The 25,752-nt window shown below is 46.7% G+C and overlaps 2 protein-coding genes across 9 annotated transcripts in view; one reads left to right on the forward strand and one right to left on the reverse strand.

Annotated features, from left to right (window-relative positions):
* The window catches only part of ccdc9 (coiled-coil domain containing 9), a 45,863-nt gene extending 25,041 nt beyond the window's left edge, over nucleotides 1-20,822 (reverse strand). For 2 of the 6 annotated variants that reach the window (XM_043680740.1, XM_043680736.1), the window contains exons 1-6: nucleotides 20,556-20,665; nucleotides 12,026-12,075; nucleotides 9,497-9,607; nucleotides 8,632-8,775; nucleotides 7,179-7,514; nucleotides 1,906-1,989 (exon numbers count right to left, since the gene is read on the reverse strand). In XM_043680740.1, coding sequence (XP_043536675.1) covers nucleotides 1,906-1,989; nucleotides 7,179-7,514; nucleotides 8,632-8,775; nucleotides 9,497-9,607; nucleotides 12,026-12,028 — 678 coding nt within the window. In that variant the 5' untranslated portion in view covers nucleotides 12,029-12,075; nucleotides 20,556-20,665. Of the gene's footprint in view, nucleotides 1-1,905; nucleotides 1,990-7,178; nucleotides 7,515-8,631; nucleotides 8,776-9,496; nucleotides 9,608-12,025; nucleotides 12,076-14,044; nucleotides 14,069-18,975; nucleotides 19,001-20,555; nucleotides 20,666-20,769 lie in introns of those variants that run through there. The other 4 variants (XM_043680737.1, XM_043680741.1, XM_043680739.1 and 1 more) reach the window with 4 other exon arrangements.
* The window catches only part of sae1 (SUMO1 activating enzyme subunit 1), a 180,090-nt gene that overhangs the window by 56,104 nt on the left and 98,234 nt on the right, over nucleotides 1-25,752 (forward strand). The window lies entirely within an intron of this gene.

Raw genomic sequence — 25,752 nt, forward strand, 5'->3', positions numbered from 1 at the left:
GGTAAAAGTGACCGGGAGAGGGACCAGCAGGAGATCATTGTTCACACTGGAACTAACAACATAAGAAGGGAAAAGGATGAGATTCTGAAGAGAGATTACAGAGAGTTAGGCAGGAATTTAAAAAGGAGATCCTCGAGAGTAGTAATATTTGGATTACTAACGGTGTTAAGAGCTATAGAGCAGATGAATGTGTGGCTGAGGAGCTGGCACGGGGAGATGGATTCACATTTTTGGATCATTGGAAACTTTTCTGGGGTAGAAGTGACCAGTACAAGGAGGACAGATTGCACCTGAATTGGAAGGGGACTAATATACTGGCAGGGAGATTTGCTAGAGCTGCTCAGGATGATTTAAACTAGGAAGGCTTTTTTTTTGATGGGGGGGGGGGGGTTAGTGGAGACCCAGGAAGATGGTGAGGAAAGAGATCAATCCAAGACTGGTACAGTTGGCAAAAGGAGTGAGTCAAGGCAGGCAGGGAACAAGGTAGGACTGAAAAATTTAACTGCATTTATTTCAATGCAAGTTGCCTAACAGGGAAGGCAGATGAACTCAGGGCATGGTTAGGAACAAGGGACTGGGATATCAAAGCAATTACTGAAACATGGCTCAGGGATGGGCAGGACTGGCAGTTTAATGTTCCAGGATACAAATGCTACAGGAAGGTCAGAAAGGGAGGGGGGTGCAAGAGAGGGCGGGAGTGGCTTTTTTGATAAGGGTTAGCATTATTGCTGTACTTAGGGAGGATATTCCTGGGAATACACTCAGAAGCTATTTAGGTGGAACTGAGAAATAAGAAAGGGATGACCACCTTATTGGGATTGTTTTATAGATCCCCTAATAGTCGGAGGGAAATTGAGAAACAAATTTGTATGGAGATCTCAGTTATCTGTAAGAATAATCGAGTGGTTATGGTAGGGGATTTTAACTTTCCAAACATAGATTGGGACTGCCATAGTGTTAAGGGTTTAGATGGAGAGCAATTTGTTAAGTGTGTACAAGAAAACTTTCTGATTCAGTATGTGGATGTACCTACTAGAGAAGGTGCAAAACTTGACCTACTCTTGGGAAATAAGGCAGGGCAGGTGACTGAGGTGTCAGTGGGGCCAGCGACCATAATTCTATTAGTTTGAAAATAGTGATGGAATAGATAGACCAGATCTAAAAATTAAAGTTTAAATTGGAGGAAGGCAAAGTTTGACAGTACTAGACAAGAACTTTCAAAAGCTGATTGGGCGCAGATGTTCACAGGTAAAGGGACGGCTGGAAAATGGGAAGCCTTCAGAAATTGGATAACAAGAGTCCAGAGACTATATATTCCTGTCAGGGTGAAAGGAAAGGCTGGTAGGTGTAGGGAATGCTGGATGACTCGAGAAATTGAGGACTCGGTTAAGGAAAAGAAGGAAGCATATGTCAGGTATGGACAGGAGAAATCGAGTGAATCCTTAGAAGAGTGCAAAGGCAGTAGGAGTATACCTAACAGAGAAATCAGGAGGGCAAAAATGGGACATGAGGGACCTAAGGGGCAACGTTTTCAAACAAAGGGTGGTGTGTGTATGGGATGAGCTGCCAGCAGAAGGGGTGGAGGCTGGTACAATTAAACATTTAAAAGGCATCTGGCTGGGTATATAAATGGGAAGGGTTTACAGGGATATGGACCAAGTGCTAGGAAATGGGGCAGATTAGGTTAGGATATCTGGTCAGCATGAAGGGTGTGTTTCTGTGCTATACAGCTCTGATTCCATGACTCTATACCTGAAAGAGTTTATAAAACAAACTTTAGTTACTCGTTTTGGAAAGGCTTGAACAAGCAGGAGCCTCAGCACATCCCTCCAGAATTCTGGCCTCTAGACACAACCCAAATGGAAACTGGAAGATTAAGTGACAAACTCACTCTCGTTAACTCACCATCTGGCTCCTTTCGTATTCGGCGATCTTCTCCATTTCTTCGTTCATTTTCTCAATGTTCTGTCTTCGCTTTTCTTCCCATTCCTGTAAAAGGAAAGAGACCACCTTGACATCTCGGCTAATTCCACCTCCTCACACTCTGCCTCACAACCTCACACCCCAGAGGTACCATCCTCCATCGCTACCATAGCGAGAGTTACAATGTTTTTTTGTTCACCCATCCACTGGAGTTGGCCATCATCGGCTAGGCCAACGTTTATTACCTATAAGCAAGAAGCTTGCATTCCAAGGGCTGATAAGAGTCAACCACATTGTTGTGGGTCTGGAGTCACGCGCAGGACAGTCTGGGTAAGGACAACAGATTTCCCTCCAAACAAATGAACCAGATGGTTTTACAACAACGTAGCTTTTCATAACAAATGGTATTGATTCTAAATTTCACCATCTATCACAGTGGGATTTGAACTCCTGTCAGATAACCTATGTTGCCAGTCAGGTGACCATTCAGCTTCTGCCTGTGTCCCAAAGAACAAAAAAAAAAGCAACAAACCCGAACAACGAAACTGTTAAGGTCTGGTAGAGGTTGGATTGCAACTAGTTCTGATGCCCTGACCCAGAGAAGCTGCTAAAACCCAAACATTGTGCAAATGACCTCACTGAGAGGTGCAGGCTCGATAGCAACAAGGATCAGTTAGACACACTCATCAGCAAACAACAGGACCACATCCAAACCAAGGCACACACTGAACACACACACACCAGGCGTTTTGTCCCTCCAGATAAAAAGCAGCTTCAGCAAAGGCAGTATCCTAGCACCTCCCAATCCTTCTTCCCCCGCCCGCCGTGACTCCCACCTTGGCGTTTGAAGGTTTGTGAAGTGGGGGGGATGGGGTTACCTGTGGGATGGGGGTGGGCAGGAGCCTGTGACAGCAAGACAAGAGTGGGTGAAGGAGCTGTGAAAGTTGGGGGTGGGTGGGTTGATCTGTTAAATCCACAGAGGATTTAAGTAACAAGCACCTTCCTTTCCACCTGGGTTTGCAGGTCAGGAATCAGGCCACAAGGGAGGCAACACATACTCCTCATAAATAGGTCGAGGTTTTAGAGGGGGCCACGCTGCTGTTAGTACCGCTGCCTCAGAACTGCAGCCTGAAAGATTTGATTTGTGACCCACAGTCTGGGTTATCCTGTCCTCTCTTTCCAGATGCAATGTAGTTTGAGCAATTTAAATGCTCCAATTCCAACACTGAAGGAAACAGCAAGTCCTAAGAGCTCCAACAAGGAATTTTAAACAGGAAAGGAATGAGAGTTAAAGCAGAACATGCTGAAAAAAAATCCATGATATGGAGGAGCTGGTTGGACTGGTTTGAACAAAAGTTAAAAGTCAGACACAACACCAGGTTATAGCCCAACAAATTTCTTAAACATGATGGACTATAACGTGCTGTGTGATTTTTAACTTTGGAGAAAAATTAACAGGGGATAACAGAACTAGAGGACAGAGTTCTCACTCTGAAGCTGTTGACTTCAATATGGAGTCCTAGAGGCTGTTAAACGCCTACACAGAAAAGGAGATGGGTGTTTGAACTTCAATGGAACCTTCCAGCATGTCCATCTTTCCGAATGAGAGAGATACTGGACTCAACAAGTGTGGTTCTCTCTCCACAAATGCCGCCAGACCTGCTTAATTTCTCCAGCACTGTTTTCTTTTTCATTTCAGGTTTCCAGCAGGACTTTGCTTTTCTTTTAGGGAGGAGAGAATGTGTGAACCATCGCCACAAATGCGTCACGAAGCCCTTTCCCAGTGCCAATCAACAAAAGGTGCACTTTCACTCTTGTTATTTCGGAACGGATTTTCCCCTCCCAAATCTTTGGGAGGTCCCAGTTCACTGCAAAAAGTAACAAATTAATCTCCAACGAATTCTTACCTTCCTTCGCAAGACAGCAATGTTAAGACATGTCAGGTATCAGTTTCGGTCAAGATTTTGCAACAGATTCAAAACCAGAAACCTTTTCTACTGAAAGAGAGAGGGACTGCACCCAAGGGAATAACAGGCACAAGATGTATTGCAGGAGACAACAGTTGCTGTATGAGGTAAGATCTGGAACCTAGCTGGTTTTAAATGGTTTCCTGATCACTGATAGATGTCACTCAGGCCTCTGACAATCATAAACACAATCTTACATCTGTGTCCATCCTGTCTTGAGGTGCAGTGGCAGTGTCCCTGCCTCTAGGCCAGCAAGTAAGGGTTCAAGTGTCACCTGCGCTGGAAGTGTGCCACAACATCTTTGATCAAAGTAACTACCCCTGGATCTGCGGGAGTCAGAGGAACAGAACGAAAGTTCTTGGCAAAAGAACCAGTGGTTTATAATAATCAGGAACGCACTGCCTGAGAGTAACTTAAGGATATCATGTTAAAGATAAGGTAAAGTTACTGTAGCCTTAGCAGAGCATAGGGCTGCTCAGTCATTAAAGAGCAGAGAGATGGACAAATGGTGGCGGTTTAACTTGGGGGTCACCACGCCTCAAGCAAAGGGAGAGGTTGAGATGAACAGTCCCTCAGGGTAGTGTCAGCTAACACGGGGATTGAACCCATGCTGCTGACATCACTCTGGCATCTCCATCAACTGACTGGCTAACCCCTGTAACTGATCATGGCCTAACAATCGATTGTCAGTCAGGGATTGTTTAACTCTATGGGCTAGTTTACTTAAAACAGTAAAACACATCACAGGTTCAGAAGCATATAACACACCAACTGATTTCTGTGTGCGCTTGCAAACCCTCAAAATGACTAACTTCATTGATTTCAGATAATTTGCAAAAGAAAGGAGCGTGACATGAGAAAAATAAGCTTTTTCACGCTGAGTAGTTAGGTTGTAGGACACACTGCCCGGAAATGTGGTGGGGGCAGGTTCAATTGAGGCATTTAAGAGGAGAATTAGATGGTTATTTAATATGCAAGGCACATGGGACTAAAAGCAAGAGACCGGCACTAGGTAATGATGCTAATTTGTGAAACCAGTACAAGCACGATGACCCGAATGGCCTCCTTCGGTTGGTGTAACATATGCATCTTAACTTGTGATGGGTTTTACTGTTTTAAATGCACTAGCCCACAGGGATAAACAATCCCTGACCAATAACTGATTATCCTTAACATGGGTTAGTTAGCTCAGTTGGCAGAATGGCTGCTGTGTGATGGCAACAACGTGGGTTCAATTCCCGCGTCGGTTGATGTCACTGTGTCTCCTTCCCAACCTCTCCCCTCACCTGAGGTGCAGTGACCCACAGGTTAAATCACCACCATTTGTCCATTTCTCTCACCCTACTGACTGGTAAGACTATAGCAACTTCACCTTATTGTTAAAATGAGACCGCATTGAAAGTTACTCTCAGGCAGTGTGTCCCTGATTATTATAACCCACTGGTTCTTTTCCCAAGAATATTAATTCTGTTCTCCTAATGGGCCAAATGGCCTCCTTCTGTGTTATAAGGCTTCAGTGAACTTGACTCCAGGGTCTCAACATTACATGCAAAGCACATATAGCACTTCCAAAAGGTGAACTCTCTTAACAGCAAGGTTAACAGCAAAGGGAACTGCTAAAACACTGAACAGAGAAAACACATGCAGGGTTCTGGAGAAAGAGCCAGGGAGTGGTACTAATTGAACCGCACTTTCAAAGTGGCAGCACAAACATGATGGGCTTAATTGCTTCCTCCTGTGCCCTATCATTCTGTCTTTCGCAAACAATTGGCCAAAATTTATGATTCTGTGTAAGAACATTTAAAAAAAAGAGGGTTTGTGAACAGAAATAAATGAGTTGCAGGGTTCATTATCATGTATAATTCAAGATAATAGAATGAGAGAATTGTGACAGAGCAGATGGAGGCCATTCAGCCCATCTTGCCTGCACCATAGAGTCAGAGATATACAGCACAAAAACAGACCCTTCGGTCCAACTTGCCCATGCCGACCAAATATCCCAACCCAATCTAGTCCCACCTGCCAGCACCCAGCCCATATCCCACCAAACCCTTCCTATTCATATACCCATCTAGATGCCTTGTAAATGTTGCGATCATACCAGCCTCCACCACTTCCTCTGGCAGCTCATTCCACACACGTACCCTGCGTGAAAAAGTTGCCCCTTAGGTTTCTTTCATATCTTTCCCCTCTTACCCTAAACCTATGCCCTCTAGTTCTGGACTCCCCCACCCCAGGGAAGAGACTTTGTCTATTTACCCCATCCATGCCCCTCATGACTTTATAAACCTCTATAAGGTCACCCCTCAGCCTCCGGTGCTCCAGGGAAAACAGCCCCAGCCTATTCAACCTTTCCCTACAGCTCAAATAATCAAGCACCATTACTTCGTGCCCATCCCTGCTGTCTCCCCTTATGCGGAGTTTTGAACCGGATTTGTAATCGCGAGCAGTGCCTGCCAACCCCATTCCACTGTCTCGTGAAATGCAGTTCGAGAAGATGGTTAACTTGATATTGTCTCTGCAGACACAGATCATGGAGGGACTTTCCTACAGTAAAGATGTTGAATCGCTATCACTCCTTCGTCAGAACATAGGATTAAGGAAGTCAGGGGAGTCCGCATGCTGATCAGGAATGCCAGCATGGAGCAGTTGGCGCGAGCAGTTTAAGAGCAAGGAGGTGTTGCTGAAACTGTCTATAAAGTTGGTTTGTCCCCAGCTTGAGTATTGTGTGCAGTTATGGAATTCACATGATAAGAGGGATGTGAAAGCACTGGAGAGGGTAGAGAGGAGATTTACCAGGATGTTGCCTTGGGCTGGGGGTGGGAATCAGTTATGGGAGATTGGACAGGCTGGAGTTGTCTTCCTTGGAGAGAGGAGATTGAGAAGAGACAGGATTGAGATGTAGAAAATTGTAGGTAAAGTAGACAGGAAGAAAGGCTTCACCTTGATGGAGGGTTCAATGCCCAGGGGTGGGAGGGAGGGCATCAATTTAAGGTAAGCATCAGGAGGTTTTGGTGGGATGTGAGGAAAAATATCCAGCCAGAGGCTGGTGGGGATCTGCCTGTGAGGGTGGGAGAGGCACGAACCCTCATGACATTGTAGAAATATCGAGGTATACACGTGCGATGCCAAGGGTATGGGCCAAGTGCTGGAAAATGGGAGTAGAACAGCAAGGTGGCTGCTTTTGACTGATGCAGACTCAATGAGCTGAAGGGCCTCTCTGCGCTGACTCGATCTTATCCCTTTTGTGTGTATATCTCAGTTAAGCCCCTTCCCAGCCTCACCCACCTTGACTCGCCTCTCCTGCTGTGAAGCAGTACCCAAACCCCGGCCTCCTCCGTCAGGTCCACCTCCTCCCGCTCGGCCTCTTCTGGTACGGCCACCCCGATCTCCCCGGCTCAGTCTCTCTGCAGCCGGGCTCACGTGTCCACTGACGTTTCGGGGGCTCCTGTTTGGGTGATCCCCCCACATCATCCTGTCCGTTCTGCTCCCTGGGGAGCGCTGGTGACCATCCCTGTCCTCAGCCTCCTGCCTGGGGCCTGACGTCCATGACCGTCTCCCGGGAGGTTCCAGGGATCCCCGGGAAGAGCTCGCCGTCTTCCTATTGCTCACCGACCACTTCTCCTGCCAGTGAGAGGAGAGAAAACAATTCAACATCAGTGCCCAGCAAAAGGGTATTTTCCAGGAATAAGGCACAGGATTGGGTTGGGAGCTCGAGAGATCGTGCCTGCATTGAATCTTCAACACAACAGCTCCTCACTCGAGATGCCAACGCAACGCCGCCAGCGCTGAGGGAGCAAAGTAATGGTGACCCAGGCTCAAGTTCCACGTCACCAGGTGGAATTAAGAGTCCAATGATGACCATGAATCTATTGCTAACACGAGGATGATGGTTTCAATAACCTGTTCCTGCTGCTGTAGGTTCTCTGCTTCTGATTGTGAAGTTGCTGTGAATCTAATTATTTCCTCTGCTCCATTGTTTGGAGTTTACACAGATAATGTTTGTCAGAGATCATTCCTGGTACGGCACCGGTTTAATTGTCCCTTGGTGTCTTCCTGTCTGGTCTTTGCCAGTGTGGTTTATTCCCTCTGTGCCAGGTTTCTGCACCCATTTCAAAGAGGCAATAGTGTGTGGCAATGTCACTGAGCTATTAATCCAGAGCGTCAGAATAATGCTCTGGGGGACATGTGTTCAAATCCCACTAGGACCTCTCATTAATTTCATAATAAAATTTGAATTTAAATTAAAACTGAAATTGAAAGTTGGAGTAGTCAGTCATAGTGATGGTACCAATTGTCACTAATTGTTCCAAAAAGCAATCTGGATCATTAATGAGCTTCAGAGAAGGAAATCTGCAATCTTTACCCGGTCTGGCCTACACATGACTGCAGACCCACAGCAATGGGGTTTACACTTAACTGCCCTCTGGACTATTAGGGATGGGCAATAAATGCTGACCTAGCTAGTGACACCCTCATAGAGATGTACAGCATGGTAACAGACCCTTCGGTCCGACCCGTCCATGCCGACCAGATACCCCAACCCAATGTAGTCCCACCTGCCAGCACCCAGCCCATATCCCCCCAAATCCTTTCTATTCATATACCCATCCAAATGCCTCTTAAATGTTGCAATTGTACCAGCCTCCATCACTTCCTCTGGCAGCTCATTCCACACACGTACCACACTCTGTGCGCGAAAAAGTTGCCCCTTAGGTCTCAGTAAATAAAAAACACTCACAGCTGGTGATTTACTCAAGTCAGCCATGTCCATCACAATCTCCTTGCCCCCCCACTTGCGCTCATGTTCTGCCTCATGTTTCTGTTTCCGACTGGTCACAGAGATGCCGTCCTCTTCCGCCTTTTTCCGATCTTCTTCAATTTCCTGTTTCCAAAACAAAAAAATCCAAAAATTTAAAAAAAAAGGAGTTTGCTCTGCCTGAACTGTCCAAGAAAACAAAATTCGAGAAAAATATCTACCGCTGAGAGGAACATTTGTAACTTGTCCGGAGCTCAGACATTGTTGTCTCTCTGTGTAAGATGCTCCAAGGTGGGGTGGGTGGGTTTGGGGGAGGAGCAGGTGACAACGAATGAGAACCCACATTCCTGACCAGCCTCCGCTCGCCACTGTACCTACCCCCACACGCCTCAAACCCCATCCCTATTCTGCAGCCCCCAACTACCCACCGCTACCACCGCCAGCCCTCCTAACCCCTCTATCATCTTTGGGGACTGCGGCAAATTGTCCCATGTTGGGCTTGGGCGAGGAGGATGAGTGGCCTGGTGGGGCTGTGCAGGTTGCTGTCCAACAGCTCACATTCAGGAGGTTGGGTGGTGGGAGAGTAAAGGATCCATCTCCCACGTGGTGTCAAGGGATTGGCTGAGGCTCAAAGTTGAAAAGGATTGGCATTCATGATGGTGCAACTTGAGGAGATTGGCCGGGGAGTGGGCCAAACTGATTGGGGTTTGGAGTCTGGGGAATGGAGACAGGGTAACTTGATGACCGGGATTGGAGGGGGAGCTTGGCTGTGATGCATCGCAAATTGAAAACACCCCAAAGTGGTTCCCAAGACCCCAGTTCCCACTCCGGCACATCAACTCTTCACCTGATGTCTCTTCATCAGCGCCTGGTTCTTCTTTCGCAGAGCTTCAATTCTCCGGTCCAGCTCCGCATCCTTCTCCTCCCGTGTTTTTAAATCAGGATCGATGGTCATCGACTGAAAGGGGAGGGATGGAAACGTCAGCAACAGTCACATCGCACCTCAATGTTGTAACTCATCCCAGGACGCTTCAAAGACAAACTGACCAAGATGGTGACACGGAGGGGTTGGGTCTCTCAGTGAGTCTTGAGGGGACGCACGAGGATCAGGAACAGAATTCCAGAACTCAGGGCCCAGGTATCTGAAGGAACAGTCCGCCCTTGGGGAGGGAATACTCAAGGAGATGGAGTGAAAGCAGTGCAGAGATCTCAGAGGGTCGCTGGGCTGGAGAAGGTTTCAGAGATGGGAAGACATCATGAAGGGATTAATAAAACAAGGGAACTTTTAAATCAAAGCACTCAGACTGAAAGTGACCAAAGTCAAGGAAGGGCAGAGATTTCCCACGGGTGGAATGGTAAAGTTATCATAGTTCCAGAGGACCATAGGGCAGCTCTCTTGTTAGACAGGGAGAGAGACAGAGACAGTGAGCATGAGAGAGACAGCACAAGAGAGAGAGAGAGAGAGAGAGAGAGAGAGAGACAGCACAAGAGAGTGAGAGAGAGACAGCACGATAGAGAGAGAGAGAGAGAGAGAGACACAGCGAAGACAGCACACGACAGACAGCACGGGAGAGAAAACAGATGGAGTTTAACCTGTTTGGGGCAGGGGGGTGTCACTGTGCCTCAGGCGAGGGTGGGGGCGGTGGGGTGAAGGTTGAGAAGGAGAGTCCTTCATGGTGATCTTAGCCGGGGTGGGAATCAAATCCACGCAGTTAGTGACATTCTATCACAAACCAGCCGTCCAGCCAACTGAGCAGCATAAGATTGGAAGAAATTGGGGACGGAGACAGAGAGAGAGAGAGACAGACAGACAGAGAGACAGACAGACAGAGAGACAGACAGACAGACAGAGACAGAGCCAGTTAACAGGATTGATGAGTATTTTGATTTCAGGATATATAGTCAGACAATGTAAAAATGACAAAGCAGCAAGATTATAGGTCAAAACAGACAGACAGAGAGACAGACAGAGACAGAGAGACAGAGCCAGTTAACAGGATTGATGAGTATTTTGATTTCACGATATATAGTCAGACAATGTAAAAATGACAAAGCAGCAAGATTATAGGTCAAAAGCTTTTACATTGGGGTTAACAGGGCTCAGGTACTGAAACTAAAGTGTGTCAGGAGCAGGTGGGGGCATAGAGATGGGTTTTCAGCTGTTTTTGTAATAGGCATCCAGGAAGTACTCTTACTAACCAATCCATGATGCGAATGTCACTCAGAGCACAGGAACCAACATGAGGACCTCAGGCTGAGACAGCAACAGAGACATCTCCTCAGCAAAAACCCCAAACATGTTAAAACATAGCCAGAGGGAGCCTTCTGATTGGTAGCCATTAGGCACTGCTGTGCCCCAGCCAGGTGGACCCACCCTCAACAGCACTGGGATAAGACCATAAGACATAGGAGCAGAAATTAGGCCAATCGGCCCATTCAATCACGCCTGATAGTTTCTTGGGTATTAAGGGTTACAGGGTGAAGGCAGGCGAATGGGGTTGAGAAACCTATCTTAAAATATACTTAATGACCTGGCCTCCACAGCCTTCAGTGGCAGTGAATTCCAGAGATTCCCCACTCTCTGGCTGAAGAAGTTTCTCCTTATCTCTGTTCTAAAAGGTCCTTGTCTCTCTTACAAATAGAAACACCTTCCCAACATCCACGCTGTCCAGGCCGTTTGGTATTCTGGGAGTCTGCGTAACCAAGTGGAGCAAATCCCAGTCAGACTCTAGCTTCAATTCGCCATTAGCGTATTTTGATGGTCGCTCGATTGGACCCTCCATCGGCCATGAGCAAGCCCACCTCTGGGGGAGAAAATGGGCCTGAATTTCCCAGAGGGAGGGAAGAGCTGGTGAACCAGCCAATACTGGCAAAACTGGTGCCCGTCCACCTCCATTCACGTTCCCCTAACAGGGAGGGGGAAATCCTGCCCAAAGCTATTGGCTTACTCCACTGGGTGTTTCAGTGCCACACAGATCTCATCCTGGTCACAAATGCCTGAGCGGATCTTGGGTGGTTATCAGTCCTCCTCCCCCTCCTCAGACAACCAACCAAGTCTGCTGTTTCTGGGTTAGTCAAGGAACACAGTCCGCCGGGATTCACAGTCCCTGCCACCAGCAGGTCATCTCTGCTCAAACAAAAAATGCACACAATCTTCAAATTGGCCAAATCGCTGACCAACATTTGTCATCACAGGGGTGGGATTAGAAGAATTGTGTGTGTGTGTGTGTGTGTGTGTGTGTGTGTGTGTGTGTGGAAATCAAAAACTTGCAAACAAGATCAATTTGAACAGGAGACAGACAAAGTTAAGGCACTGTTCCAAAGGTAAAGCTGGAGCGACATTAGGTTTATGCTGGGTTTTATCCTGGGCACTTACCATCACGGCTTGCGGTGTGTCGGTAATAACTCTGAGCTCACTTTAAACTCCTGCAGAATATTGAAAGAGAATTGAGAAATTTATAGAGTTTCAATAACAGTGAAAAGTAGCTAAGTTTGTGCAGTTAAGAGCAAAGCAGATTGTTCAACTCTGTGAGACTGTGATAGGTTTGTTGGTGTCCTGCTGAGCTGAGAGGGAGAGGGAGCAGCTGAGGGAGATATTAAACAGGCTCACACCGTTAGTGAGATCACACATACTAAAAAAAAAGAGCACTGCGCCCCCAAGAGTTTGGCAGTGTTCCTGGTTTGTTCCACTCTGACGTTCACTCAACTCAGCCACCACGATGATAGACTGGTCTCGTCGCTCCCAGATTAGTGAGGAATTCTGTCGTAGGGATTCAAGAAAACATGTGTTTACGATCAGACTGAGGTCATCTGAAGTGCTCTCCAGTGAGAGCCACATTGTTTAGGTTAAACGCCATTTGGGCAAGGACTAGCAGAAACTACAGATCCATACGCAAAGGGATTACTGTGCATCAACCAAGTCGAGTGAGAATTTTATCCCAGCATTGACAATCTATGAATACAACACTTAGGAAGGGTTGAAGAGTATGGCGCTGGAAAAGCGCAGCCAGTCAGGCAGCATCAGAGTCAACTTCATCAGGAAGAGCCTATGCTCGAAACGTCAGCTCTCCTGCTCCTCGGATGCTGCCTGACTGGCTGCGCTTTTCCAGCATCACACTCTTCAACGCTGATCTCCAAAATCTGCAGTCCTCACTTTCTCCAACACTTGGAAAGGAACAAAGGTTAGGGCTGAGGGGAATGGGGCTCATGGGATTATTTTGGAAGCAGGAGTCACTGGCAAGGTGGTTATTTCTTCCCGGTCTGGGGTTTGTTAGGCCACTCCAGATATCAGCATCACTGTGGGCCGGCAGTCACATGTAGGCCAGACCAGGTAGATTTCCTTCCCTAAAAGGCACCAGTTGAGGTTTTAATAACATTTGACAAGGATCGCCATATGACAATGCACATGCTTTGCCTCGAACCTTAGTATCATAGGCTCCCTACTGTGCAGAAAGAGACCATTTGGCCTATCGAATCTGTACCAACTCTCTGAAGAGCATCCCCGCCCAGACCCAGCACACTACCCCATCCCTGTAACCCTGCATTCCCCATGGTTGAACCACCTAACCTTCACATCCCTACACACTATGGGGCAATTTCCCATGGCCAATCCACCCCGACCTGCACATCTTTGGACTGTGGGAGAAAACCAGAGCACCCGGAGAAAACCCACGCAGACAGAGAATGTGCAAACTTCACACAGACAGTCGCCCGAGGGTGGAATTAAACCTGGGTCCCTGGCGCTGGGAGGCAGCAGTGCTAACCACTCAGCCAAAACGCGAGATGTTTTTGAATTAAAATTTGACCATCTGTCATGGTGGGATCTGAACCCATATGCCCAGTCCAGTGACATGACCATGATGTCACTTCCTCTCCACAGCAGCCTGAAAGAGGCTAGCACAGGAAGGAATGGGCTGAATGGTCACTTTCTGTGATCTCGGGTGAGTGTATAGTCTGCTTTATCAGTGGGTTCTTTCGACGCACAGGACATTTGGTTAAAATGATGTTATCCAGATTCACAAAGAGACTGGTTGCTCTTGGCAACGCAAATTATTTTGCTTTTTAAAAGCAACGGCACTGGCTCTCGCTATAACTGAAGCTTTCAACATTAAACAAATGCAGCTGCTGGTCTTTGGATTCATCCATCAACATATCAAAGCATTTAATCAAACGGTAAATCAAACAATGTCTTTAGTGGATACTAACAGGAAACAGGGATGGTCAAAGCATTAATTTTACATTTGTATAGTTCACTTGCTGTACTGAATAAGAATCTAATATATTTATCCACAATTCATACAAAAATGAGATTTTTTTCATGTAATAAATTCGATCATCCTAATTTACTTGTGCGCCCATTCACACCTCAGCCCTATGTTCACAGGCTGGCACTTACACCTCAATATTAAAATTCTCATCCATCTTTTCAAATCCCTCAGTAGTCCTGCTGCTCCTCATCATTAATGTCCTCCTACTCTTCAACCCTCCGAGATCGCTGTGCTCCACTACTTCCAGCCTCTTGCACATCCGGGATTTTAACCGCTCCACCACTGCCTTTAGCTGCCTGGGGCTGCATCTCCTTACAGCTGTCTGCTGCCCTCTCTGTCTCTCCGATGTTCCTTGAAACCTCCCCCTTAGTTGAAGCATTTGGTCACCCTTCCCCAGACAATGTGAAATTTACGATTGGTAATCACACCTGCCAGCTGTTATTTAAGATTAGATGAGATTTGATTCCCCACAGTGTGGAAACAGGCCCATTGGCCCTACAAGTCCACACCGACCTTCCGAAGAGTAACCCACCCAGACCCATTCCCCTACATTTACCTCTGACTAATCCACCTAACACTGTGGGCAATTTAGCATGGCCAATTCACCTAGCCTGCGCATCTTTGGACTGTGGGAGGAAACCCACACAGACACGGGGAGAATGTGCAAACTCCACACAGTCAGTCGCCTGAGGCAGGAATTGAACCCAAGTCCCTGGCGCTGTGAGGCAGCAGTGCTAACCACTGAGCCACCATGCCACCCTTATACATTATATAATAAGAATGGTCCCAGGAATGAAATACTTAACATATGAGGAACATCTGGGGTCTCTGGGTCTACCCTCGATGGAGTTTAGGGGGATGAGGGGGGATCTAATTGAAACTTTCAGAATTGAACGGCCTAGACACAGAAGACGTTGGGAAGGTGTTTCTATTGGTAGGAGAGACCAGGATCCGAGGGCACAGCCTTAGAGTAAAGGGAAGACCTTTTGGAACGGAGAGAAGGAGAAACTTCTTCAGCCAGAGGGTGGAGAATCTATGGAATTCATTGCCACAGAAGGCTGTGGGGGCCGAGTCACTGAGTATATTTAAGATGGAGATAGATATGCTCTTGAATATCAAAGGGATCAAGGATTACGGGGAGAAAGCAGGAGAATGAGGATGAGAAACCTATCAGCCATGATTGAATGGTGTATCGGATCCAATGGGCTGAATGGTCGAATTTCTGCTCCTATGTCTTACGGTCTTATAAATGCAGGTTGTTGCTGTGGAATGTCCAGCTGACCGTGTCAATAACTTCTCTTGAATGAGAAGCACCATGGAACTGTTTAACGAACAGGGAATAGAGGCCAGTGAATTGGGACTATTCCTGCTACCAGACCTTGCTAGCACACCCCAGGGCCAGCTTCCCAGCTGAACCTGCTGGGAAGACCGGGATTGGGAAAGGGATGAATGCAGAGGCTGTCAGCAGTCTGAATCTACAAGGAAAGATTGGTTCGACTGGGCTTGTATTCACTCGAGTTCAGCAGGATGAGAGGGAATCTAATTGGAACGCAAACCATAAAATTCTAACAGGACAGGACAGACCAGATGCAGGGAGAGTGATGCTCTGGTTGGGGGAGTCTACAAACACAGCAGCAGCACAGTGGCTCAGCGGCTCAGCGGGTAGGGCTGCTGCCTCACAGTACTGGGGTCTCAGGTTCTATTCCACTCTCCGGGAGGAGATTACACATTCTCCCAGCGTTGGTGTGGGTTTCCTCCTACAGTCCAAAGATATGCATGTTGGGGTGGACTGGCAGTGCTAAACTGCCCCATAGTGTCCAGTCTAGGTGGGTTAGCCATGTGGAGTCACGGGAACAGGGTGGGTGAGATGCTGTTTGGAGGGTCAGTGTGGACTTGATGGGCCTAATGGCCTGCTTCCACGATGCAGGAATTCTACAAAAAAAAAGCTGACACAGTCTTAGGGAAATTTAGGACTGAGATGAAGGAAAAAAAAGTCTTTGGCTATGCGGGTAACGAACATTTAGAATTCTCTGCCACAGAGAACTTCGAGCATGGATCAGTACTTGGGACTATGATGTTGTGGCCATAACAGAGACGTGGGTTTCACAGGGGCAGAAATGGTTGCTAGACGTTCCAGGGTTTATAACTTTTAAAAAGAACAGGGAGGGTGGAAAAAGAGGAGGGAGGTGTAGCATTTTTAATCAGAGAGTGCATCACAGCTACAGAAACAAAGGTTTAGAGGAAGGTATGTCTACTGAGTCAGTATGGGTGGAAGTTAGGAACAGCAAGGGAGCAGCCACCACATTGGGGTTTTCTACAGACCCCAAATAGCAGTAGAGAGATTGATGAACTCATAGGTCAGCAGATTTTAGAAAAATGCAGACGTAGCAGGGTTATTGTTATGGGTGACTTCAGCTTTCCCAATATTTACAGGAACCTCCTTAGTGCTGATGGTTTGGATGGAGCCGTTTTTGTCAGGTGTGTTCAGAATGGTTTCCTTACTCAGTATGTAGACAGGCCGATGAAGGGAGAGGCCAGTTTGGATTTGGCGCTTGGCAATGAGCCAGGACGGATGTCAGATCTCACGGTGGGGGAACACTTTGGTGACAGTGATCATAACTGCCTCACACTTACCATTGCCTTGGAGAAGGAAAGGATCAGTTACCATGGGAAGATATTTAATTGGGGAAAAAGAAATTATGACGCAGTCAGGAATTGGGAAGTACAGATTGGGAGCAATTGTTCCACAGAAAGGACACAACAAACATGGAGACTGTTCAAGGAGCAGTTGTTGCGAGTGATGCACAAATTAGTTCCTCTGAAAAAGGTAAGAAAGGGTAAGATTAAGGAGCCTTGGATGACAAGAACAGAGGAGCTTCTTGTCAAAAGGAAGAAGGCAGCTTACGTAAGGTGGAGGTGGCAAGGATCCAGCACAGCTTTAGAGGATTACTAGAAAGGAGCTCAGAAATGGACCGAGGAGAGCCAGGAGGGGGCACGAAAAAGGCTTGGCAAGAAGGATTAGGGAGAACCCAAAGGCATTTTACTCATACGTGAGGAATAAGAGAATGATCAGGGAGAAGGTAGGGCCGATCAGGGATAGTGGAGGGAATTTGTGCGTGGAGTCTGAGCAGATAGGGGAAGCCCTAAATGAGTTTATTGCTTTGGTTTTCACCACGGAAAGGGACCTTGTTGTGGATGAGAACTTTGAGGAGCTGGGATACAGGCTTGAACAGATCAGGACTGATGAAGTTGATGTGCTGGAAAGTTTGGAAAACATTAAGATTGATAAGTCCCCAGGGCCAGACCAGATTTATCCCAGGCTGCTCCGGGAAGTGAGAAAGGAGGTTGCTAAACCGCTGGCGAAGGTCATTGCCTCCTTACTCACCACGGGAGTCGTACCGGAGGATTGGAGGGAGGCGAATGTCGTTCCTCTTTTCAAGAAGGGGAATAGGGAAATCCCTGGCAATTACAGGCCAGCCAGTCTTACATCTGTGGTCAGCAAGGTTTTGGCAAGAATTCTGCATAATATAATTTATGACTATTTGGAAAAGCATAGCATGATTAAATGCAGTCAGCATGGTTTTGTGAGGGGCAGTTCATGCCTCACAAATCTTATTGAGTTCTTTGAAGAGGTGACGAGACAGGTTGATGAAGGTCAAGCAGTGGATGTGGTGTATATGGACTTCAGCAAGGCATTTGATAAGGTTCCCCGTGGTAGTCTCATTCATAAAGTCAGGAAGTATGGGATACGGGGAGATTTGGCTATCTGGATTCAGAATTGGCTGGCTGACAGAAGACAGAGAGCGGTTATAGATGGAAAGAATCCTGCCTGGAGGTCAGTGGTGAGTGTGTCCCACAGGGCTCTGTTCTTGGGCCTCTGCTCTTTGTGGTTTTTATAAATGACTTGGATGAGGTGGATGAGGAGTGGGTTAGTAAGTTTGCCAATGATACAAAGGTTGGAGGTGCCGTTGATAGTGTCGAGGGCTATTGCCGGCTGCAGTGTGACATAGACAGGATGCAGAGCTGGGCTGAGAAATGGCAGATGGAGTCCAACCTGGAAAAAAATCCGAAGTGATGCATTTCGGAAGGTCGAACTCGAATGCTGAATATAGGATTAATGACAGGATTCTTGGCAGTCTGGAGGGATCTTGGTGTTCAAGTGCACAGATCGCTCAAAGTTGCCACTAAAGTGAATAGGACTGTCATGGTGTTTTGGCTTTCATTTACAGGGGGATCAGGTTTAAGAGCCATGAGGTTTTGTTGCAGCTCTACAAAACCCTGGTGAGACCACACTTGGAATATTGCATCCAGTTATGGTCGCCCTGTTATAGGAAAGATATGGACGCTTTGGAGAGGGTACAAAGAAGGTTTACCAGGATGCTGCCTGGACTGGAGGGATTATCTTACAGAGAGGTTGATTGAGCTCAGACTTTTCTCTCTGGAGAGGAGGAGGAAAAGAGATGACCTGATTGAGGTGTACAAGGTAATGAGAGTCATGGATAGAATCAATACCCAGAGACTTGTCCCCAGGGCAGGATTGACTGGCACAAGGGATCATAGTTTGAAGATATTAGGAGGAAGGTATAAAGGAGATGTCAGAGGTAGGTTCTTTATGCAGAGAGTTGTGAACGCACAGAATGCGTTGCTAGTGGTGGTGGTGGAAGCAGAGTTATTAGGGACATTTAAGCGACTGCTGGACATGCACATGGACAGCAGTGAATTGAGGGATGCGTAGGTTAGGTTATTTTATTGTAGATTAGGAATAATGCTCGGCACAATATCGTGGGCCGAAGGGCCTGTTCTGTGCTGTACTTTTCTGTGTTCTAGAAGGCTGTGAACGCCAAGTCACTGAATATATTCAAGAAAAAGATGGATATATTTTTAGAATGTAAAGGTATCATTTAGAATGGGGATAAAGCAGGAACCTCGCATTGAATCGAGGACAAGTCAGGATCATATTGAATGGGGATGCAGGCTCGAAGGGCCAAATGGCCTTCTTGTGCGCCTATTTCTACATTTTCTGGTGGGACTGGGGAGGGAGATTTCAATTCCTTCATACCTGGTAAGGTCAGTGTCTGATGAGAATCACACTGTCAGCGGGCCGAGTGACGTTAACAGCCTGGGATGGAGTATTTAGCCAGAGTAGCAAGTGTAACATGGATTGCTGCTGAGATTTTACACCCCAACCCCACACTGCAAAACTCTGGGCAGGGGGAAAATTAGAAAAATTAGGCTCTCTTTTGTTTTAGACGTTGAATTCTTCCCACAAGGCATCTGCAAATTGATTCTCTCAATCCCCAATTTTGTATTCCGAGACAGCCAGAGCTGATTCAAAGCACAGTAATCAATTGCACTGCCCCCTTACAAAAAGCACAGTACTCGACAGAAATCTCAACCCAGGAGATTAATGACATGACCTGCCTTGTCAGATCAGTCAAACACTCCAACTGTCTGGGATTATCCAGTCAGCATAACACTTCCCCCACCCTCAACCCAGTCTCTCATGTACAGATTGCTGAAGAGAATAAAACAAACCACAGGTTAGACCACCTCATGCTTGAGAAACGGGCAACTGGATGGGGTCGTCACAGAGTCATAGTCATAGATGTACAGCACGGAAACAGACCCTACAGATCGACTCATCCATACTGACCAGATGTCCTAAATTAATTGGCCAGTACTTGGCCCATATCCCTCTAATCCTTTCCTATTCATAAACCAATCCAGGTGCTTTTTAAAATCAGCCTGACCAGAACCTGTCAAATAATGTTCCAGCTCACATGGTCATTCAGCCCAGCTGTCCCATGCTGGCTGTTTCTGTTCCATATGAGCCTCCTCCCACCCCATCACCAGATAATTCCAAAAGCCTCAGGAGCTGGAGTCTTTCTCCAGCTTCTGCTTTCAACAGGTTCACACTATTCACCTCCAGCACTGACAGGGAGGGGAGAGGAGGAGATTTACAGCCTCCAGTTCTATCCCACCAGGCCCACCCAGCCCCAACCCTAACCTCCCTACCACTCTCCCACCACCGAAGTTTGTGGTGTGACCCATGAGGGATGATGGTGGAATCTGTCTGTTCAGAACACTCTCTCACAGAACCCACCTCACCTTCCAACCCCCTACACACCACCCTCCTGCACGCACCCCTTCATTTCCCTTTGCTCCCTCTTTCCCCAGCACTTTCCCCCATTCTCTCCCCCAACCTCAGCCCCCTCCTGGGTTGGCTGGGACATTTGGACAGATCTCCAATTCCCCACCCCAATATTTTGACACTTGCCAATAAAAAGGCAGAGGGAGGGAGGCCGAAAGCACAGGCCTAAAGCTGACTCTGGTGTACAACGTGTATCGATTTCCTGCAAAAAGCCCTGAGCAAAGCACTTTCTTTCTAAAAAGAGTTTTCCTTCCCTCCTTCCAGCCTCCCCTCCAAATAACAACACGCCAACCCCCTCCCCTTCCCCAATGCAACTGGGAGCTTGCTGTGCTGAAGCTGGGAAGCAATCTGCCTCAGAGGAAGGGGGTTCTGGCCTTGTTTCTGCTGCTCCCTCCCATGCCCCTGAGCTGGGGAAGGGGGAAGCAGCAGCTCAGGGAGCTCCCTACCCACTCTCCCTCCCCTCCCCTGCCCTCTGCCCAAAGTCTCACCGTCTCCTCCCTCACTGCTGTCGGCTCCTGCACCAGGCCAGTGGCTAGATCCCAGCGCTGCCAAATCGTGCACCTCACCCCTAGACAGACACAGACACACACTCACTAAGCTCCCACGTTTCCTGCCAAATACTGAGCACTCACTTCCCTTAAAGGGATCAGCTGTAACCAGGAGGTTTGCATAAAAATTAAACCTCGGGCAATGAGGACTGACCTCCTCCAAGCGTCACTCTGTCAGCTCTAAGCCATTTCCTTCCAGTCCATCAAAAGCACTTCAATACTTGCAGCGAAGAGCTTTGAGCTGGTTGGGATAAAAGGGAAAATATCTTAAAGGCAAAGTCCTTGAATTGAATTTGTGCCTGCCCGGAAAATAATGTGTGATTAAAAACCCACAACAATTTGCCTTTCCCTTTGGAATGTTTTTCTTTCGGCTTGTGATGCTTTGCAAATGATCTTTATTAATTAGTTCATGGAGAAAAGGCCGCTTATTGAGGATTTTTCTTTCCCTCTTTCTGATTTATGCAATAGTTTTCGACATTTCCACTCTCAAAGGTGGGATGTGGCAAATCAGACCCCACTGCCCGGAACTTCATACAGTGTATTTCTTGGGAGGGTTAGTAACGTGTGACCTGCTCCTATCTCCACACACACACGGTTAAAGTGTGTGACTGTGCAGGGGCTCTGTCTTTTATGTATCAGACAATTGTGCTCCAATCCCCACTCAAAGGAATCACAAAGATCATCAAGGCTGACTCTCAGAGTGCAGGGCTGAAGGAAGACTGCTCAGTCGTAGGTACCATTCCTGCCTTCTCTGGTGGGTGTTAAAGATCCCACGGCCACTGTTTCAAGAAGATCAGGGAGACTGTCCCCTGTAACCTGGTTCACATTCGTCGAGAGGCCATTCAGCCCATCGAGTCCTGCACCAACCATTTGAAGGGTGACACATTCTACATTTAGATTGGCCAGCCCACCTAACCTGCACATCTTTAGACTGTGGGAGGGAACCAGGGCATCCAGTGTACTTAAGAAAGACTGTTTCTTCCTTATTTTTCCAATTAATGTTCAGAAGGACTACAATGTTAACTTTTAACTTTGTTTTTCTACCATATTAAGAAAATGGTAATGCTCTATTTTTAACTTTGTATCTCTATGTTAATACTTGTACCTAAGTTTTGTACTGGGTAAAAACAATGACTGCAGATGCTGGAAACCAGATTCTAGATTAGAGTGGTGCTGGAAAAGCACAGCAGTTCAGGCAGCATCCGAGGAGCAGTAAGATTGATGTTTCGGGCAAAAGCCCTTCACCAGGATTCCTGATGAAAGGCTTTTGCCCGAAACGTCGATTTTCCTGCTCCTCGGATGCTGCCCGAACTGCTGTGCTTTTCCAGCACCGCTCTAATCTAGAACTAAGTTTTGTACCATCAAACCTGCTCCAACAGTCAGTGAGATCGTGGCTGATCTGATAATCCTCAACTCAACTTTCCTGCCTTTTCCCCATAATCCTTCCCTAATTCCCTCACTGATTAAGAATCTGTCTATCTCAGCCTTGAGTGTACTTAATGACTCAACAGCCCTGTGCAGTAAAGGATTCCACAGACTGACAAAGTTCTGAGAGAAGAAATTCCTCATCTCCCTATCCTAAATGGACAATCCCCGATTCTGAGGTTATGTCCTCTGGTCCTAGACTCTCTCAGTTGCGAGTTGAAAGTATGTAAGAGAGAAAGGGATTCAAAATCTATTGTCCCCTGGGCAGGCACAGAAATCACAAAAATTTCAATGCTACCCCCCAAGCTGAACTCCATGGGTTCCCTCGAATCTGGGTGCCAACTGTACCCCTTTGTCCCAGGCTCTGACCTTGCCACCTCTATAATGAGGCACTCCAGCTGAGATCGCTGGACAGTGACCACTTTGGGAGTTCAGCAAAAATCTTTATTGATCTAATCTTGGCATTTAATTCCAGCCACCTCACAGCACAGTCTTCCCAGTAGAGAAACCGCATAAGATGGTTTGGTTAGACAGCACGATTTAACAATAGCTGCTGCAATTATGTAGTAGAGAGTCTCAAGGAGTGTCACAGGAACCTTATTAAATAAAATTAGAGCCTGAGCCACATCAGGAGGTGTTAGGGTAGGGTGGCCAAAAAAAAAATCTAGGTCAAAGGGGGAGATTTTAAGGGCTGTCTTAAAAGAGAAAAACAAGAGGGGGGGGGGCAGAGATGTGGAAGGAGGCAATCTCAGAGCTTCAGGTCTGGGCTGTGACTGGTGAGGCAGTTAAATTTGGGGGATGCTGAACATGCCAGAATGAGAGGGGTACAGAGATCTCAGCTGGTTATGGGAATGCAGGAAGTTGAGAGAGGCAGGGGAGGAGTGAGGCCATGGAGGGATTTGTAAGCAAGGATAAGAATTTTTCAATCAAAGTATTGCCCAACCACGAGCTGGCGGGGTCAGGAACAGAGGGTGGGGGGAGAATAAGAGTGTGAAGGTGATTCAAATGTGAATATTAAGACAAATAGAGGTTGTTTTGGATGACTTTAAACCTAGGGATGATTCAAGATTAGGGGGTGGGGGAGCAGCTGGTGTTATATTAGAATAGCGACACCTGGAGTGAAAGTGGGGATGAGGGTTTCAGCAGCAGATCAGCAGAATGCACTGGACAGGCCTTGCTCTTCACACCATGAGACAGGAAGGGAAGCTCAGAAGAATCAGGTGCTGATGAAGATGACACAGTTTGTGGGTGGAACTTAACTGGCAACACGATATTGTCACAAAGTCTATTTGTCACTTTGGGGATACAATTACTGGAAACAACTGGAGGGAAGCAGATCTCATTGTGTGTAACGTACGACACAAAGTGTCAGAGAGTTTGAACAGCCAGGAGTGTGCTTTGGGGTAATCCCAGACAGAACAGCAGAGTAGCAAAATATGGGAGCAAATCATTCCTGATACATTGTGTCCTTCTGTTTTTGCACTTGTTGTTAAGAAATATGGCTGGACAGGCAGATTCAGGTAGTAAGTGATATTAAACTGTAAAGGTCAAATTGTCCGTCTACAATAGGAGGAGGAAAACCAACAAACAATTTCTTGCATTTTTGTAGCGCCTTTCACAACCTCAGGACATCTCAAAATACTGCACAGCCCATTAGCTACTTTGTGAAGGGTAGTCACTTGTGAATCATGACAGACAATTTGTGCACAGATCGCACAAACAGCTTTGTGATAATGAGCAGGTCGACTGATTTAGTTTTTGCGATTTTCATTGAAGGAACAACTGTTGCCCGCATCACCAGGATGAATGCTCTCTTCTGATTCAAGGTGGTGCTGCAGGATTCTTAGCTCAACCCAAGAAGCCAAACAAAGTTTCAGTTCAATACTTCATCTGAAACACTGTACTCTGCAGCAGTGCCACACTCCGCTAAGAGGATTAGCCTTGATTTTGGGAAGTCACATGACACAAGGTTATAGTCCAACAGATTTATTTGAAATCTCAAACTTTCAGAGCGCTGTTCCTTTGTCAGGCTCTGAAAGCTTGTGATATCTGTGTGACTTCTGACTTTGTCCACCCAAGTCCAACGCTGGCACCTCCACACCCTGATTTTGGGACTAAAATATGTACAACTATCGAGTCATAGAGATGTACAGCATGGAAACAGACCCTTCAGTCCAACTCATCCATGCTGACCAGATATTCTAAATTAATTTAGTCCCATTTGCCAGCACTTTTGTCCCATAGTCTACACACTTCCTATTCATATACCCATCCAGATGCCTTTTAAATGTAATTGTACCAGTCTCCACCACTTCCTCTGGCAGCTCATTCCACACGTACCACCCTCTGTGTGAAAAAGTTGCCCCTTAGGTCCCTTTTAAATCTTTCCCCTCTCGCCCTAAATCTATGTCCTCTAGTTCTGGACTCCCCCACGTCAGGGAAAAGACCTTCTCTATTTATCCTATCCATGTCCCTCATGATTTTATAAACCTCTATAAGGTCACCCCTCAGCCTCCGACGCTCCAGGGAAAGCAGCCCCAGCCTATTCAACCTCTCCCTATAGCTCAAACCCTCCAACCCTGGTAACATCCTGAATGGGTTAGAAGCATATGATCCCTCACTACCGAGAAATGTGTTGCTGGAAAAGCGCAGCAGGTCAGGCAGCATCAAAGGAGCAGGAGAATCGATGTTTTAGGCAGAAATCCTAAAGAAGGGCTTATGCCTGAAACATCGATTCTCCTGCTCCTTTGATGCTGCCTGACCTGCTGCGCTTTTCCAGCAACACATTTTTCAGCTCTGATCTCCAGCATCTGCAGTCCTCACTTTTTCCCTCACTACTGAGCCTGGTCTTGCATATCTCCATTTACACAAGAGGCCCAAAAAATGATCAGAGCAACATCAAACTTTACTGTAAGTCTGAGGGGCATGGAGAGGTACATAGACAAGGTGTTTTCCCTGAGTTGGGGGAATCCAGAACTAGAGAGCTTAGTTTTAGGGTGAGGGGGGAAAATTTAAAAAAGACCTAAGAGGCAACTTTTTCACACAGAGGGTGGTGTGTGTATGGAAGTGGTGGAGGCTGGTACAATTACAGCATTTAAAAGGCATCTGGATGGGTATATGAATAGGAAGGGTGCAGAGGACCAAGTGCTGGCAAATGGAACTAGATTAGACTAGGATATCTAGTCGGCATGGACGAGTTGGGCCATAGTGTCTGTTTCCATGCTGTATGTCTCTATGGTTCACTTTGGAAGTTGCTGATTGTTTGAGATGTGTACTACTTATAACCACAAGGTGGCGACAATTACTGCAATTGGCTCCTAAACCAAGTCGTTCAGTTCAGTGTGAACCTTAGGCAATAAAAATCCTTCTAAAATAACAACAAAAAGAAGTTAAAAGTCCTGATAAAAGACTATCAACCTGAAAAGTTAACTTATTTTCTCAGTACAGATGCTGTCTGACCTGCTGAATTCTTCCAGCAGTTTTCTTTTGTTCACATTGTAGATTTCCAGTCTCTACTGTATTTGGCCTTTGCATTAGGATATAATCTAAAATAAACTTTGTGTTTGTACAATGCCATGCCTTTTAATCAAGTTGCTGGTTGCCTGGTTAACCGAAAGCTCAAGCCATTTACACAATGAATCACTCTTTGAAGTTTGATGGCTGTTGTAATTTAGGCAAATACAGCAACCACTGGAACGTCTAACATGCCACA

Source organism: Chiloscyllium plagiosum, chromosome 41 (genome assembly GCF_004010195.1).
Source record: "Chiloscyllium plagiosum isolate BGI_BamShark_2017 chromosome 41, ASM401019v2, whole genome shotgun sequence".
Lineage (NCBI taxonomy): Eukaryota > Metazoa > Chordata > Chondrichthyes > Orectolobiformes > Hemiscylliidae > Chiloscyllium > Chiloscyllium plagiosum.